Source organism: Loxodonta africana, chromosome 7 (assembly GCF_030014295.1).
Source record: "Loxodonta africana isolate mLoxAfr1 chromosome 7, mLoxAfr1.hap2, whole genome shotgun sequence".
NCBI classification, from domain to species: Eukaryota; Metazoa; Chordata; class Mammalia; order Proboscidea; family Elephantidae; genus Loxodonta; species Loxodonta africana.
The window spans coordinates 96,617,212-96,633,766 of NC_087348.1; the positions used below are offsets into that span (position 1 = coordinate 96,617,212).

General features: G+C 42.3%; 1 protein-coding gene across 1 annotated transcript in view; it reads right to left on the reverse strand.

Annotated features, from left to right (window-relative positions):
• The window catches only part of TENM4 (teneurin transmembrane protein 4), a 259,651-nt gene that overhangs the window by 204,667 nt on the left and 38,429 nt on the right, over positions 1-16,555 (reverse strand). Inside the window, exons 4-6 of the mRNA XM_064288757.1 lie at positions 11,633-11,803; positions 4,079-4,293; positions 1,958-2,168 (exon numbers count right to left, since the gene is read on the reverse strand). Coding sequence (XP_064144827.1) covers positions 1,958-2,168; positions 4,079-4,293; positions 11,633-11,803 — 597 coding nt within the window. The remainder of the gene's footprint in view (positions 1-1,957; positions 2,169-4,078; positions 4,294-11,632; positions 11,804-16,555) is intronic.

Below are 16,555 nucleotides of genomic sequence, written 5' to 3' on the forward strand. Positions count from 1 at the left end.
ACCAGGGTACTGGCAAGATTGTGGCTGCTGAGTCCTGGCAATGCGACCTGAGCAGAGAAAGGGCCACACTCACACTTGTTCCCTTAGTAACTGAGGGACTTGTGTGCCGGGTACCGGGCTGGTGTTGGGGAGGCAGAGAGGAATTTACCAAAGTCCTTGCGCTCTAGACAACCACAGCCTGGTGGTCAGGACAGACATTTCCAAAACAAGGAAAGCACAGAGTGGCAATACCTATTTCACAGATAGTTGCCTAGTGGCCTAAACCTTTTTTATTTTATCAATTGGGTACTATATTGCAGCAGAAGCTTACCTCTCATCCCCTGCCTATAACTGGAAGGTACTCTCTGCCTAAACACTAAGGGCAAAGTTACCAGTAAGAAGAAAACAGCCTGATATTGACTGCTGCTGTTTAAAAGGAAGAACCAAACCAAGGACCAGTTTGAGGGATTTTCATTAAACTCCATTTTCCATGTTAGAGAGACTACCAGCCAAGAATTAAGACAAAAAGTTTTCAGGTGAGCTCTGGTAACTCTTCATTACTGGAAATGCTTTTCTAAGTTCTGCTTCATGGAGTTTTGTTTTTCTGTGGGTTTCAAGCATATAGAGGAAGATGGGGTCCTCAGACCACTGTGTCACAGTACTTCCAATATAAACGCAGAGAAAATGTTTTCTGACCTAAACTGCTAAGACCACCATGTCCTATAGCGCACTGGTGACTGAAGGAGGAGACAGATTCTATGGAATGCATTGGTAAAGGACAGCAATTCTTTCCAACAGGGTGTCAGGCGACCCAGTGACTCACAGACTTCTGAGGTGGCCAGTAGGCTCAACCTGAACGAATAGTGAGGTTCTCTTCCACCACACGGGACAGTTAAGTGGGTAAGCGCTCATTTAAAACAAATGTGTCTGAGATTAAAAAATCAGTGCCTGTTGAGTCAGTTCCAACTCATGGCAACCTCATGTGTGTCAGAGTAGAACTGTGCTCTATAGGATTTTTAATGGCTGAATAAGTAGATGACCAGGCCTTTCTTCCCAGGTGCCTCTGAGTGGACTCAAACCTCTAACCTTTTGGTTGGCAGCCGAGCACATTAACTGCTTATATAAGCCAGGGACTCCTGTCAGAGATTGTTGTTGTTATTAGTTGCCATCAAGTCGATTCTGACTCATAGTGGCCCCATGTGCTGCAAAGTAGAACTGTACTCATACGGTTTTCAAGGTTGTGACTTTTTAGAAGCAGATGGCCAGGACTATCTTCCAAGGCACCTCTGAGTGACTGTGAACCACCAATCTTTTGGCCAATAGTCCAGTGCTTAACCATTTGCACCATCCAGGGATCCTTGTCAGAGATTAGGACATTTCTATCCTTAAGAAAACCCTAATCTGACTGATTACATTGTTCATCCAGTCCTCTGCACTGCTATTCTCACTATCTCTCTAAGCCTTTATCTTCTTTTCTCATCTTCCGGGGGTTGTTGGCTCCAAAAGGCAAAAAACAAACAACAAATCAGTGAGCTGAACCAAGTTAGACTTATAAAGACAAATAAGTGTTGTAAAGAAGTGCCAAGAAGAGAGATACTGCCTACATGAGGCTGGTCATGTAGGATTCCTGTCTCATGTTATCAGTTCCACCCCCTTGGTCTTTAAATGCAGCTGCTGGTCCACAAGTCATGCCACAAAGAACACAAGAAAGGCAGTGGGCAACAGCCCTGGGCTCAGGTGACAGCCCAGAATGGTCTTCCAGGCCCTCCTGTCAGCCCCTACCTTCATTTTCTTGCATCTTACATCCGTTCTTTGTCCAGCAAGCCTAGTCAGGATGCCCGCATGCCAGAGGCATCCACAGCTCTCGGCAAGAAACATCTGGTTGTCAGCTTCAACTCCCAGAATCTCCATCTCCAAGAGTTCTCCCACCCAAAAGAGACATCATCCCACAAGCCATAGAGTGGTGGAGCTTCCTTACCAATGGCAGTGGTGAGAAAGGAAACCACTTCAGACTCCTTTCCATCATTGTAAAAAGCCAGGTGCCAGATTCCTGAATCCAAATACTGGATGAAGCCAGTCTCGTGGCTAGTGGGGGGAACAACTCCCCGAGACTGGCGCGGGGGTCCTTCCAGGCTCCGTGCTTCCTGGGTCAGGAGCCTCCTTCCATCCAGCAGCTCCACAAAGTCAAACTGAAGTACAAAGAGAGCAAAATGAGCAGTGGATCTGCTTTACCATAACACCAGGCTCTTTCCTCAGACTTCTCATGGAAAAGCATGAGAGAGAGAGAGAGAAAGTACATGGAGGCTGATGACTCAATTCAAACTCCTTCCAAGGTCCCATTTTGTCCACAGAAATCTTCTCCTGACTTTCTTGTGGGTGCAGCATCATTACTAGATTATTCTTTAGTCTCAGTCTGTTTTAATTTTGTTGTATGTGTGGTGAGTCTTCACTTGGCTGAGTTTGTACCAGGACAACCATGTTTTTTAAGTGATAGGCACATGCTTAGAAACCCAGCCACTTAATGACTGTGTGAACTCCATGCAAATCATGATGGAAATGCTGAGGGTCTAGGATGGGGACTGGAGCACTGAACCTGCTTTAAATATCAGTCATGTGGAAATGAAAATTTGATTTATATTCATCTTCCTTTTGTCAATGAGCCTTTCCAAATGCTCCAGTTTCAGGGGGTACTTCTAGGGGAACTAAACGGCAGTGGGTTAAACTGGATTAGCTCAAAAGAATACACATGCTGTGTCAAATACAACTGCCAACTGATCTGAGACTGCCAGCATGAGACTCAGGAGAAGTCAGTCACGAAGTTTTAACAACAGGTAGTAGTTACGTCCTACGGGTCTAGTAGCAAGCCAATTGAGTAAATTTTTTCCTCCCTTCTTTCTCTCTCTATCTTAGAAAAATATATAGATATTTATTCTCTCTCTCATATAAAAAGTCTAAAGGTAAGAAGTCCAGGACCAGCATGGTAGTTCTGTGAAGTCCTCAGGGACCCAGAATCCCTCTATTTTTTCTGGGATTTCATCCTTTCCAAGTGTATCCATCCGGCTTTTAACTAAACATCTTAACTAGCCGTTGGCCTCAGAAGGCTGCATTTCGCCTGGGAACGCCTGGCAGATGCTGGTTTATGTGACTCCATCTCCAGGGCTGGGAGGAACCTGCACAGATCTCTGTCTTCACCAGTCAGGACTGGTCATGTGTCAATCATCCCGACAAGTTTTCGAGTGTTTCCGGTGTGCGTGTGTATGTGCCTGTGTCTGAGTAAATGTGTAGCCCTGCAAGAGAGAAGGAACACAACAGACTGGGGAAGTGACATTCATCGTTAGGGACTCCCCATTCTGCTATGAGTTGGAATCAACTCGACGGAGGTGGGCTTGATTTTGGTTTGGCCCATTCTGAGCCAGGTCTTGCAGTTACTGCTTAACACGTTATTCTTTATTCTTCACAATAGCCCAGCAAAGTGGGTGCTGTTATCATCATTTTATAGGCAGGAAACTTGCTCTGAGAGGATTAGGAATAGACCCAAGGTTACATAGCTGATAACAATAGGATTCAAACTCAGGTCTGTCTGATTTCAAAACGCATGCTTTTGCTTTTTTGTCCCCTCGCCCCCTTTCCCCAGAGCACATTTTGTGGATAAATATTTTAAATGAGGAGACTGGGAGATAGGATGAAGGCTACTGAAAGATTTCCTAGATTTTTCTCTTCTTAACCGCTCCCCCCACCCCCGCCAGGAATATAACCCTACTCATCTGAAATACAAAACCTGGGAGGGGGAAAATGGATGGATGGGCTGTGAAACCAAAACACCAACCTCGTTGCCATCGAGTTGATTCTGACTCATAGTGACCCTATAGGACACGTAGAACTGCCCCATAGGGTTTCCAAGGATCTGCTGGTGGATTCAAGCTGCCAACCTTCTGATTAGCAGCTGAATCCTTAACCCCTGCACCACCAGGGCTCCAGGATGGGCTGTGAAATTCTCTTCAGTCTCAAAGACCCAGATTTAAGGAGGGAAGAGCTTCCTGACTTTGGGCTAAGATCTGAGTCCCCTGGAGATCAGCAGGATATGCGGGGCTCTGGTTACCTGTGTATGTGAAGGAGGGAGGCCTTTTCTGCCGTAAATGCCAACCAGTGCTGCCTTTCCCAGAGACACATTGAATTTCAGATGCACAGGATGGTCTATGAACACCTGAGATCTCCAGAAAGTGCCAGGAGGAATCTTCTGGGAAGCCCGTCTTCCCACGTCGATTTCTCCGGAGTCTATAAAACTGTCCTCTGGAAAGAAACTACTGGGCTTTCCTACCAAGACACAGGGAAGGGAAGACAAAAACATAGCAGTTAGCCACAGATGAAACAAGAAATCAGGGCATCTGCACAACCAGGACTCTCGTCAGCCATGCCCTCCTCTCTATAACATTCTGCTGCCAGCTTCCTCTCCCCAATTGAGGAATAAGAACGTCCAGAACATTTTTTTTCCCCAGCGATGCTCAAATTGTTCTGCTAAAAATATGCATTCTTCCAAAGCAGTATGGGTCCTCCCCAAGGGCCATCTGTTTACTGCATAACTCCACAGCTTGTTAAGACATATTTTGATTCTAAAAAATAATCATTTGTGGTCACATGAGAATAACTCCGTGATCGTGTCTGTATGTGTGTGCGTATGTACAAAGGAGTGCATCCTAAAGCAGAAAAGAGAGAGAGAACGAGGTGTTGTTATTAGGTTTGCAACTCAGAATGATTCTCTCAGCAGTGGGAAGTGTGACTTGAGTGAAATAGGGTATTTTAAAAGCTTGTTAGCTTACATATAAATGAGAGGTCAAATTCTGAGGCTAGGATATATGGATGGGGGTTTGATTTGGGGTCAGGTGTAGAGATTGAGGCAGAGGAGGAAAAGGAGGAAGAAGTCATTTCTGAAAGGAGGAAACATTTCTGGAAAATGCTTCTTTGTATTTGGATGAGAGGTGAATATAATTTGGGGGCTAAAGTGTGTAAAACCCATAAAGTTGAGAGAATTTCTCAAGTTTAAGCAAAACATCTATGACACATGTGGGAATGCAACCTTGTGCCCAGCATCCATGCAGGGAGGTCAGGAGTAAGGATTTTTGCCCATTTTTGTCACTAATGAGGAGCCTGACAGCTTTTTGGGGACAGTTCCGGTGCAGGGAAGGAAGGCCACTTATCAAGCTTCCTTTGTTTAGTAATTCAGTACATTCATATATGAAAAAATATATACCCTAACTTCCTGCCAAACATCAGCCTTCTCAGGAACTGGGAGGGAGAGGGAGGCAGGAGACTATCAGAATGCAAGAAAGACCACCCTTAAAAAAAAAAAAAAAAAAAAATTTTTTTTTTTTTTTTTAACCCTTAGGACTTGGAAAAACCCAAAACCAGTCAATACACTATGTCTTGTAAGTCATTAGAAAGGTATCCCCTGGATATCCTGGTTCCAAGGTTTCCTGTATTGTTAAAGATGTTCAAAGAGACACTTTAGAGAGCCAGGATTCATTTGTAAAGAAAACACGTTTGTGGGAACTTATTATAAAAAGCATTTGAGGAATAAGAAATTAAAATGTCTTTTTCCTAGCTCTGTAAGACTCCTTACAAAGCACATTTGATGCTGAAATGGAGCTTGGCAGGGCAGTATTGTACTCATAAAACATTTTACTGTTTTAACTAATAAAACTCAATTTAAATGCTAAACTTCTTCATATGTTATCATTCCCCTGTAAACGTCAGGCAGAAACATCAGGTTTTTAGCTTCCAACCATTAAATGTTATTTTAATTAAAAATATGTCAACAAAAAAAGTTAAAATGCATGCTAACAATAAAAGTACCTCTGGTGTTCTGTCATTAGCATGGGAAAGTGTTTGCATTTAATTCCTTTTTGGAAGGAATGTGTCCCCAGACTTTTAAAATATAGACACACACACACACCCCTCCACCGTGTGGCTCAGAAAGTTCAAAGATAAAAGCCAAATTCACAAAGCACTAATACGGGAGAAAATGACTTTCATATTCCTCTTCATCTGATTTTCAGGTTTTCAATACCACAACCCTTTTGTATTCCAGGTAGAAAATAGTATATCCTTCAGCTTTTAATTCGGCTAAAGAGGCAGAACTACAAGAGAGTATAAAACAAAAAAGGATGAGCTCTCTTTTTACTCCTAGGAATCACACAGAAATAGGCCCAAGGCTGCTAATTTCAAGGACTCATTTCCTTTGTGAGTAGGTGGGAGACAGAGCTGATGGGATTTCAGGATCCTGTGCATTCAAATAACTCCTATGTCTGAGAATAAATAATGGAAAACTTCTCCCACATTGCAGCATGGTGCTGGAGAGCCTCACACAGTTCATTTTCCCCTCCTATGAGCATATTTTTAGCAGACAGCTTACTACTGTATCAGCCAAGTTCTGTAGCCATATAGGTCAGAGGTCAAGCCCAGAGACCTCTCCCAGAGGCCCGTAGGACTCAGGAGCATAAATAAATTGGCTTCTCCCCCAGAGGATGTACGAAAGGAGAATTTTCTTTACCAGAGGTTAAGAGCTCGGCTGCTAACCAAAAGGTTGGCAGTTCAAATCTACCAGCTGCTCCTTGGAAACCCTATGGGGCAGTTCTACTCTGTCCTCTAGGGTCGCTATGAGTCGGAATCAACTTGATGGCAACGGGTTTGGTTGGTTTTTTAGTATTGCAGCTAGACAGACCAAAATAGGAGGAAAACATGTCATTGGTGTGTATACAACAATGAAATAAACATAATAAATTCTGGTCTGGGGCACACTACTCACCAAGACCCTGACTTTCTACTGCTGCATCTGTGAGGGTCACTCTGGAGCTTTGGTTCAAAAGTGACCTTTGTACTAGAAGTCATTCTGTCCAGGTCCTTAGGGAAGGGACCAAGGCCTGTCCTAAAGGCAATGTCTTAGAGGGGTAAGAAAATCTCGATCTGGAGATTTAAGCTTTTATTATTCCTCCTCTCCCTCCCACAGGAGGAGCCTCGTTGGCACAATGGTTAGGCACTCAGCTGCTAACCAAAAGGTTGGTAGTTCAAACCCACTCTGCAGCTTTGTGGGAGAAAGACCTGGCTATCCGCTCCCATCAAGATTGTAGTCGAGAAAACACTATGGAGCAGATCTACTCTGCCACATGGGGTCACTATGAGTCAGATCAACTCAATGGCACCTAACAACTCCCCTCCCACACTGGACCAACCCTAGGAATGGGATGTGGGCTGTTGAGGGGAAAGAGTCCACAGCCTGCTGATTACTTTACCTGACGGAAACAGGCATCAGATTGGCTGGGCTGAGGATCTGGTCAGAGTAAACCTACCTCTTTTCCTGCCTTTAAAAAACTAACTCCCTCTTCCCAGATCCTATAACCTGAGAGTTTTAGTCCTTAATTCTGAGCACCAGGCTGTGAGCGCTAGAATATAGAATAGCCTATAACATAGCAAAACCCACCAATGGTGGAGCCATGGGGGAGGGCAGAGGCAGTTGGAGGAGGAAAGTCCTGTATATAAAATTCTAATTCCTACCTACTTTCTAGAAAATAGTAGTAATAATACTAGTAGCCGTAATAGTAGTAAAAGTAGAGGCAGTAGTATTAGTAGTAGTATTAACTACCATTTATTGAGCTCCAGCTATATGCCAGGCAGTTCAGTTAATTCTCACAATATTAAAATATGTATACAGAGGCTCAGAATGCTTAAGAAACCATTTAGAGACGAAGCCATTTGGAGTCCGTCTCTATTTTTTAGAATATGGCCTAGAGGATTAAACTGATGAATAATTAATTTAAATTCTACAAAGACATTCCTGATGGTGGTAGGGTGCACTGACCCTCTTAAAGAGCAAGAATCCAATTTAATTCACAGCTCCAGCAGGCTAAATATCAAGGTTAGATCAGGTAGATCCAAGACCCATTTAAGAACTTCCTGGCATGTATAAGGAACCTGCAAACAGGCCTCAGAATTAAAGGGCAGCAGTCAGGGTCTCAAAACATTCACAGAAGGACAGTAAACAATCACTGGGTGCCCCACTGGTTTAACTTTTAACAGCTTAACTCGGGACTAGGGTGCCCCAACTGCATGATAAGGTTTCACAAGGCAGATTCTGCTATCATGGTCCTTTTCTTTATAAAGATATATAGATTCATGCCTCCTATAGCAATGCTGTGCAAATATGCATTCATGTCTATAAAAAGAAATTTCTGAATGAAGGGCTGAAGTGATCGGATAGCTCAGTCAGATAAGGGAGAATTGGAAGACCTGAACTTCCATGCACTTCCCAGTCACAGCCTTCACTTTTTTGAACTGAGAGCTATCTATATCGGATCCAAATCCCTAATCAACTAACACTCTCCCCTCCCTCCCCACCTTTTTGGTTTTTTTCAGTGCGATAACTTGCACAAAGAATCCTTTAGTTTCCTTAGCAACTGTTTGAAATTTATTTGATTATCAAAATGAGCTGTTCCATTTTGGGGAGCCCAGCTGAGCCTGCATGCAGCAATTTGCATGGTTCAAACTGACGGGCAATTTTGATTTCACTGCAGAAAGAAAATGCTATCCCTAGCCCAGCAATTCAATCATCAGAAATGCTTGTTTATTCAGTGCTTTTTCCCCCTTCCCATTAATGCATAACACAAGTTCTTGTGGCTTTACTTTGAAAAGCTGCTGTATTTGGTTTCCAGCCCATGACAACCCCAAAATGGTTTTAGCCACTTTGAAAATATAGTATGAATTGCACTTTGATGTTATCCTCAGAGATATAATGAACATTTAAAATACTGGATTTATCACATATTTCATTCGTATAATTAAAAAAATATATATATCCTTTAAAAATATTAAGAAATACCCCAAACCTTTGGAGGCTATGTTAGTATAAAAAGTTAATTAGTCTGGATTTCTGGAATTTTAATAACTGATACAGAATGGTTTGAGATTTGAAGAAAACTAACATTTGTTGAGTGCCTCCTCACCATAAGTCTTTAAAAAGAAAGATGTTGTCATCCTTGCTCTACAGAGGAAAAATCTAAGGCCAAAGAAGATGGAATAACTGGCATGTGTTAACACAGCCAATAAAGGGCAAGGCCAGGATTCGTACCCTGGACTGTCAGGCTCCAAGCCTATTTATTCTCTTTCTATCATACCATACTGCTTCCTCCATAACTGTGGCAACAAGAACTTTAATCTTAATTCTGGAATCAGCTCTCCTCTGATACTCTTGGAAGAGACAGGAAATATGCTCTTATACCAGGGTTATGTCTAAGGAACTAGATTTTTAACATCACAATTAAAAACATAAATTCCGTAGACACTGGTCTGACCAGGGTAAAAGAAATTAAGAACCATGTGGTCTCACATTAACTGTAGGAAGCTTTGTCCTCTGTTTTTCCAGACTGATGTAATTGTTTTTGATGCTGACCACTTTCCAGCACTGCACTGCATTTAAGGAATTTGTAAACAGGATTTCCATTTGCATTAGTAATGACAGATAATCCCTTTAAGCAAAAATACTCCAATTAAGGTAAACCAATAATCTGGTGCAATTTTATTTTGCCTCTTATCTGTACCTCCTGCTCCTTGGGAAAAACAAAACAAAACCTAAACAACCCACAAACTCTAATTTCATTAGCGTGGGGGATGTCTGATAGATCCAACTCCTGTTTAAAGAATGTTTGGTAGAGATCATGGAAGGGAGAAAATACATTTTGCTAAATAAGATCTTTTACCAATTCCTTGAAGGTTCAAAAAATCTTAAGTCTACTTTTGTGGATGCTGATCTAAAGACAATCTCTACCTACACTATCTGATACTATAAACTAACATGGGCATCACAAGCCAACAGGCAGGACCATGGACAAGGCCAACTTGAAAAAAATTCTGAAGAGCCATCTAGTTAGTCATATCATGATTACATTACTAATCACATACGTAGAATTTGTGAATTAGAATGTATCTTAGAGAATATCTAGCTCAACCTCCTTTTAAAAAGGAGGAAAATAAAGCCAGAAGGTCTGTTTAAGAGATTTGCTGAAGGTTATACCATGGGTCAGTGGCAGCAGCTAGACTTGAACTAGGGCTTTCTGACTCTTATTCCATAGCTCTTTTCACAGCCCCATGCATGATATATCCCTCTATATCCTACTAATGGGCAAAGAAAGTATAAATTATTCAATATTTTAAGCCTTAAAATTTTTTTAAAGGTGAGGACTGGCTTTGCCCCTCAAAACTGTAGGCAGAGATTCTGATTTGGGTCTGTGAAAACGCCCCAGTCCTCACTTCCCTTAAAAATGACCATAGGTCAAAAGTTGACTTTGGCCTTGAGGGCCATCATTTCAGAGGTAGTGAATAGATACTCTGACCAAGCACACGCCACCCTGTTAACCAATCTGACACTTAGAAGGCAAATCCTTGAAAGGACAGGGAGGCTCAGAAGCCATGACCCCAGAGTTAATTGGGATGAGAGGAAAGAAGATGTAAGCATCGAAGGCTGGAGGCAGCAATAGCCACACTGCTGACTGAGGTGACACCAGAAAGATAAAGCAGGTCATAGCAGTTTGTAGGAGAAGAGAGGACCACATTGCCCAAAATGATGACCAGACTTCTCTGTTAGCTCAGACATTTTTGCTGATACCCATTTTTGTGAGTCTTTGCCACTCTTGGCTGGTAGTGAAAGAATTTTTGACTACAGCATGTTGTAAAGACTCCTAAGAAATTCAGGACATAGGTCTATGGATGTCCCATTTAAGAACGTCAAAGTTCAAATGCCACTACCAACATCATTGATAGAGAAACATCTCTGTCTCACTGTACAATGGAATTTCACATCCACATCTTCTTCAGGGTCTTCTAACCATGGGGTGAAGCAGGTAGGCTGGCTTATGGAGAAGACAAGAGTCCCTGGTGTCACAGAGACCCGGATTTTATCCCATTTCTATCATTTCCTGGCTGTATGACTGCGGCCAAGTCACTTAATTAATGTAACTCTTAGTATTTGCATCTAAAATAGGGAGAAAGAATTATACTTACCTCACAGGACCTCTGTGAGGATTAAATATGAAATGCTTTTAACAAAAAGTTTTAAAACAAACACACTGTACAAATACTAAAGATTACTGCTATTCTTACAAATGAGAAAACCAGGGCTCAGAAAAATTAAGTGATTTGCTTGAGGTCATGTGGTTGGTAAATGCCAGAACACTTGAACTGGTGTTTCCATTAAACCATAAGGTTCCAAGGATCTTTCAGTTATAACACACTGTCTACCCACCTCACCACACCCGACTCCCGGAGATGCCCGTTTATCCCGTAAGGTTTCCCCAACAGGGCTTGCCTGTTCCCTCACAATCAAAGATGGCCACCCCAGCAGTGTGAAAGCCCAGAATGCTTCCCTTGAGGCATGAGATGGGATGCCGCTGAGCACCATGAGTCTGCCCAAGCTGCTCTATGAGCTCACAGTGACAAGAAATTGCAGTGAAGACATACGTGGACTGGCAGCCGGCATGGAGTGGAGAGGGATGGAGGAAGGGCCAGAGCATGGAGCTGTGAGTCAGGCATATGACACGCATAATGGAGGTCTCCTCAGTTCAAAGGCAGACACAGAAGACTCACAACACGGACAACACAGCAACCCTACCTTCTGTGGCTCCTTTGCCTTTCCTGTCTGGGATCTCTAACCCAGTGCCCCCTGAGGGATACAGGGAGACGTCCGTTGGCACAGGCCAACTGCTGGCTGTGTCCTCCGTGATCTCATACATCTGCCCCTCCATCGGCTGCAGGTGCCAGTTTAGGCCAAACAGGTGCATGGCTGTGGTGAGCAATGAAAAAAGTCATCTTTTTCTGCTGGAGGTGGAAATGGAACTCCCAAGCCATAAGGGGAGAGCAAGTGGGGTGGGAAATACAGGAATTCAATTCAATTCAGTTCAGTTCAATAACTACCCACTGGGGGCCCAGAGATGATCAAGGCATGGACCTTGGCCTCAAGGGGCCCACAGCCTGGTGGAGCTGGGAGGGAGTGGGGTAGTGGAGCTTCAGAAGGTCTTGGCCTTTTGCTTCAAAAGACAAGTAACAATCCAGGGAGAAAAATTGCAATTTGTATCACAAACGGTTAATTTCCTTACTATAAAAATACCTTCTACAAATAATAAGCAAGGTCCAACCAACAACACAGTAGAAAAACAGGTATAGGAAATGAATGATCTACAGAATAAGAAATACAAATGGCTCCTATTCATATGAGGAAACTCTGGACATCACTCATAATAAGAGACATGTAAGTTAAAACTCTGAAATACCATTTTTCACATATGGTTTGACAAAGATTAAAAAGGTTGAAAATGTCCTGTACTGGCAGGGAGTGGAAAACAAGCACTCTCAGACATTGCTGGTGTGGGCTGGAACTCCTATGAGCCCTGTGGAGGGCAATTTGACAAAAGCTATCACATTTATAACGCACACATTCTTTACCATGGGACTTAGAGATTCTATTTCAAGAAGTTTCTTATCCAGATATACTCACACATGTACTAAATGAGTTACATACTATGTTATTCATGGCAGCATTGTTTTTAATAGCAAAATACTGGGAACTAGTCTATCAATAAGGGGCTAAATAAGTTATATCCACACAATAAAACAGTATGCAACCATAAAAAAAAAAGTGAGGCAGCTCTTTATCTACTTTTCCGGAAGGAAAACTGTAAAGTGCACAACAGTGTATTTGATATACTACTTTTAGGTTAAAAAATGCCTATATATGTATAGAATATTTCTGGAAGGGAAGGAAAGACACTGGTAACAGTGGGTGTGTCCTATGAAGGAAGATATGCTACGGATCAGGGATAGGAGGGAGACTTACTTTTGATTTTGTACCAGTGCGTATATTTGTTTTAGAAATATTTTTTCCAAGATAAACAAACAAACAAAAAATTCCATTATCCTCGTGTTGATTTTGATTCATAGTGACCCTATACTCTAATACAACAATCTAGAAGAGACCATTAGACACCAAAAAATGGATATAACCTCTTGGGATACACAAGGCTTGAGAAGGTTAGGTAGTCTGTTCCCATAGAAGCTTGTGATCAAGTACAAAATGTCTGCTTAAATCCCATGTTAGGATTCAAGACTTAGGCCTTGTCAATGGTCCAGGCTCACCTTTTCTCTGATGCCTACCCTGATTCCTCACATACAGAGTTAAACACTCAAGCCCCTGAGCTCCTACAATCTCCTGTGTATAGCATTCACTTCTTTGCTCAACTAGTGAATATTTTCTGAAAGTCCACTCTATGCCAGAACCTATGGCAGACTCTGGAGAATCAGAAATGAATCAGACAGTTCCTGCTGTGATGAGCTTACAGTCAGGTGGGAGAGACAAACAAGTAATAAAGTCTATTCAGAAGGAATAGAAGGGCCAGAGGAGGGTATGACTAACCAGCTAGAAGGACCAGAGAAACACAGGATCTATAGAGAACTGAAGAGCCATAGTAATTATACTTACTGAGGACCTACTGTGTGCCAGGCAGTGTGCTGGGTAATTTGTATACATTATGTCTAATCATAACGAGGCTGTCAAGGATTTCATTTTACTTGGGTCCACAACTAAGGCCTATGGAAATAGAGGTCGAGAAATCAAAGGACGTATTGCATTGGGCAGATCTGCTGCAAAAGACCTCTTTAAAGTATTCAAAAGCAAAGATGTCACTTTAAGGACTAAGGTGTGCCTGACACAAGCCATGGTATTTTCAATTGCCTCATACGCATGTGAAAGCCAGACAATGAATAAGGAAGACTGAAGAAGAATTGATGCCTTTGAATCATGGTGTTGGCGTAGAACAAAACAAATCTGTCTTGGAAGAAGTAAGCCAGAATGCTCCTTAGACCAGAGAGGATGGTGAGACTTCGGCTTATGTACTTTGAGCTGGTTATTGGGAGGGACCAGCCCTTGGAGAGGGACATTGTTTTTGGTAAAGTGGAGGGTTAGCAAAAAAGAGGAAGACCCTCAAAGAGATGTACTGACACAGCGGCTCCAACAATGGGCTCAAGCATAACAACAATTGTGAGGATGGCATAGGACTAGGCAGTATTTTGTTCTGTTGAACATATGGTCACTATGAGTCAGAACCGACTCGGTGGCACCTAACAACAATGTTGTTTAACATGTCTAATCCTCATGGCAACCCTACCAGACCCAATTTACAGATGTGCACATTAAGGCTCCAAAGGTTAATTAAAATTATAAAACTATTAGTTACCAAATGCTTACCATGTGCCAGATGCTGTGCTAAGAGTATTAAATGCAGTATTTCATTTAACTCTCACAGCAATTCCAAAAGGTAGACATTAATTTTACAGACGGAGAAACTGAGACACAATGAGATTAATTTGTGCAAAGTTAAATGGCTAACAAATGGCAGAGTCTAGGCTTGAATCTAAGACTATCCAAGTCCTGAAATCACACGCCATTAGCTTTTCTGTCTTTAAGGCCCAGGCTTCATCCACTCTTATACACAATCTAGAAGAGACCATGCTGCCTCTCACTAGCTTTATCTAGCATGCTGGGCATTATAAATACATTCCCTTTTACACATCAAACTGTCTCCAAGGCTTTTAAATCTCTTTTTAGGCAACAACATATGATCCTGTGAGGCAGACAGGAAGCCATTTTAACTGGCCTCAGTCCACAGAATAGGAGTTTTTGAAGGTGGTTTTGAGGGGCTGTGCTATTACCTTCAAGACAGAAAAACCAGGATAGAGAAGCCTGGAGCACAGCACATCTTTCTGACTTCTAGCACAAACAGAATCCACCGAGGGAAATAAACAAGTTTGATTTAACCAGGACAGCATATTCTGGTAACAGAAATGAAATCTGAGCCTTTGGTTCCTCTTTGGTTACTATGGTACAGGTGAAAGAGTGCTGGACCAGAGATAAGAAAACTGCTTTTAAATCCTAACTCTGCCACTTACTAGCTGTGAAGCCATAGGCAAGTTAGGTAACCTCTCTGAACTCCAGCATCCTCATCTGAGAAATGCGGATAGAAATATTTCAAAGGATTGTTGCATCAAATGAGATAATACATGGCAAAGTGCTTTGTAAATTATACATATGTGTGATTGCTATCATTTTATAACTGTTATTTTTGTACCATTGATAACGATGATACTGGGTTATTGTTGTTGCCATCTATTCAGCCTCTGACTCATGGAGACCCTGTGCACAATGGAACGAAACGCTGCCCAATCCTGTGCCATCCCCCATGATCAGTTGTGAATTGGACCTTTGTGATCCATAGGGTTTTCACTGGCTGATTTTCAGAAGTAGATCAGCAGGCCTTTCTTCCCAGACCAACTTAGTCTGGAAGTTCCACTGTAACCTGTTCAGCATCCTAACACACAAGCTTCCATGGACAGATGGGTGACGGCTGCACATAAAGTGCACTGGCCAGGAATTGAACTCATGTTTCCCACATGGAGGTAAAAACTGTAATCATGACCGACCGATGATAATGAGTAGCTGAGATTTACTGAGCAGCTTTTTAAGTACAGGGTACATGTACATAAGGTGTTTTATGCTGCTCTCGACTGTCTCTGTGTAGTTGACAACGATAATAAAACAGTTAACTTGCCTGGAAAGAGTGAATCCTCTGCTATTTCCATGGCTGAATTAGCTCACATTTCTGCTTACCTTCTTACTGTTTTAATCTACATATTGGCAACTCCAATGGTAATGAAGAAATTGTTTAAACTACGGACACCTCAGATACACGCAGTTAAACGAGTAGTGCTTCTTTCCCCTTTAGAATCAATTATCTCATCTAAGTGTGCAAATGTGCTGTCTTGTTAAAAGGTCATGAGAATTAACTAATCTCAGAATGAAGAGAACTCTCACAGCTTTGTGAAGAGAAACAGTTTCATTGTCAAAGCTTTCTCTTATTTTTAACAAGATGCAAATACAAGTTCTTGCTTAAAAAAAAAAAAAAAGCAAGGGAAAGAAGTGCTAAGGGTGAACAGTCAGCAGATCTGATGTTTCAGGGGAAGTTAATTAGGGCAGGAGAGTCCATAGCTGGTGGTGAGGGAAGGATGTCTTTGACCAAAAGCTTAGAGGTCGATGTTGGCACCCCTTCCTCTCTGCTTTGCTCCCTCCTCCTGCCCTGTCCCAAAAAGAGACCCACAACTGCAAGGTTGGCCCATCATCTCTGGTGTCCTACGGAAGATGCATTCCTGCAAACTAACTAGGAAAGCAAGGTCTTATATCCAACTTGAACTTCGACTGACTCTTCTAGGAGGCTCGTTTACCCAGAAATAACTTTGGAGGTGGGTGGGTAGGGAAGTGAGCACAGGGTCACCAAGGCTGGACTGAGAAATGGCTAGCTGGAAGGTAAAATTGAAGAGACAGGAGTGAGGATGGGGCAGAGATCCCGAGGTGTGAAGTTTGACCAGTAACGCTGCCTTAACACCAAAATAAAAGGCACTTTTGATCTGTGATCCAGGCTCTAACTATAAGTCAATTCTTTTACTGTATTGTTTGGATGCTGGTTAATTTTACCGTTCTGGGCTAGGG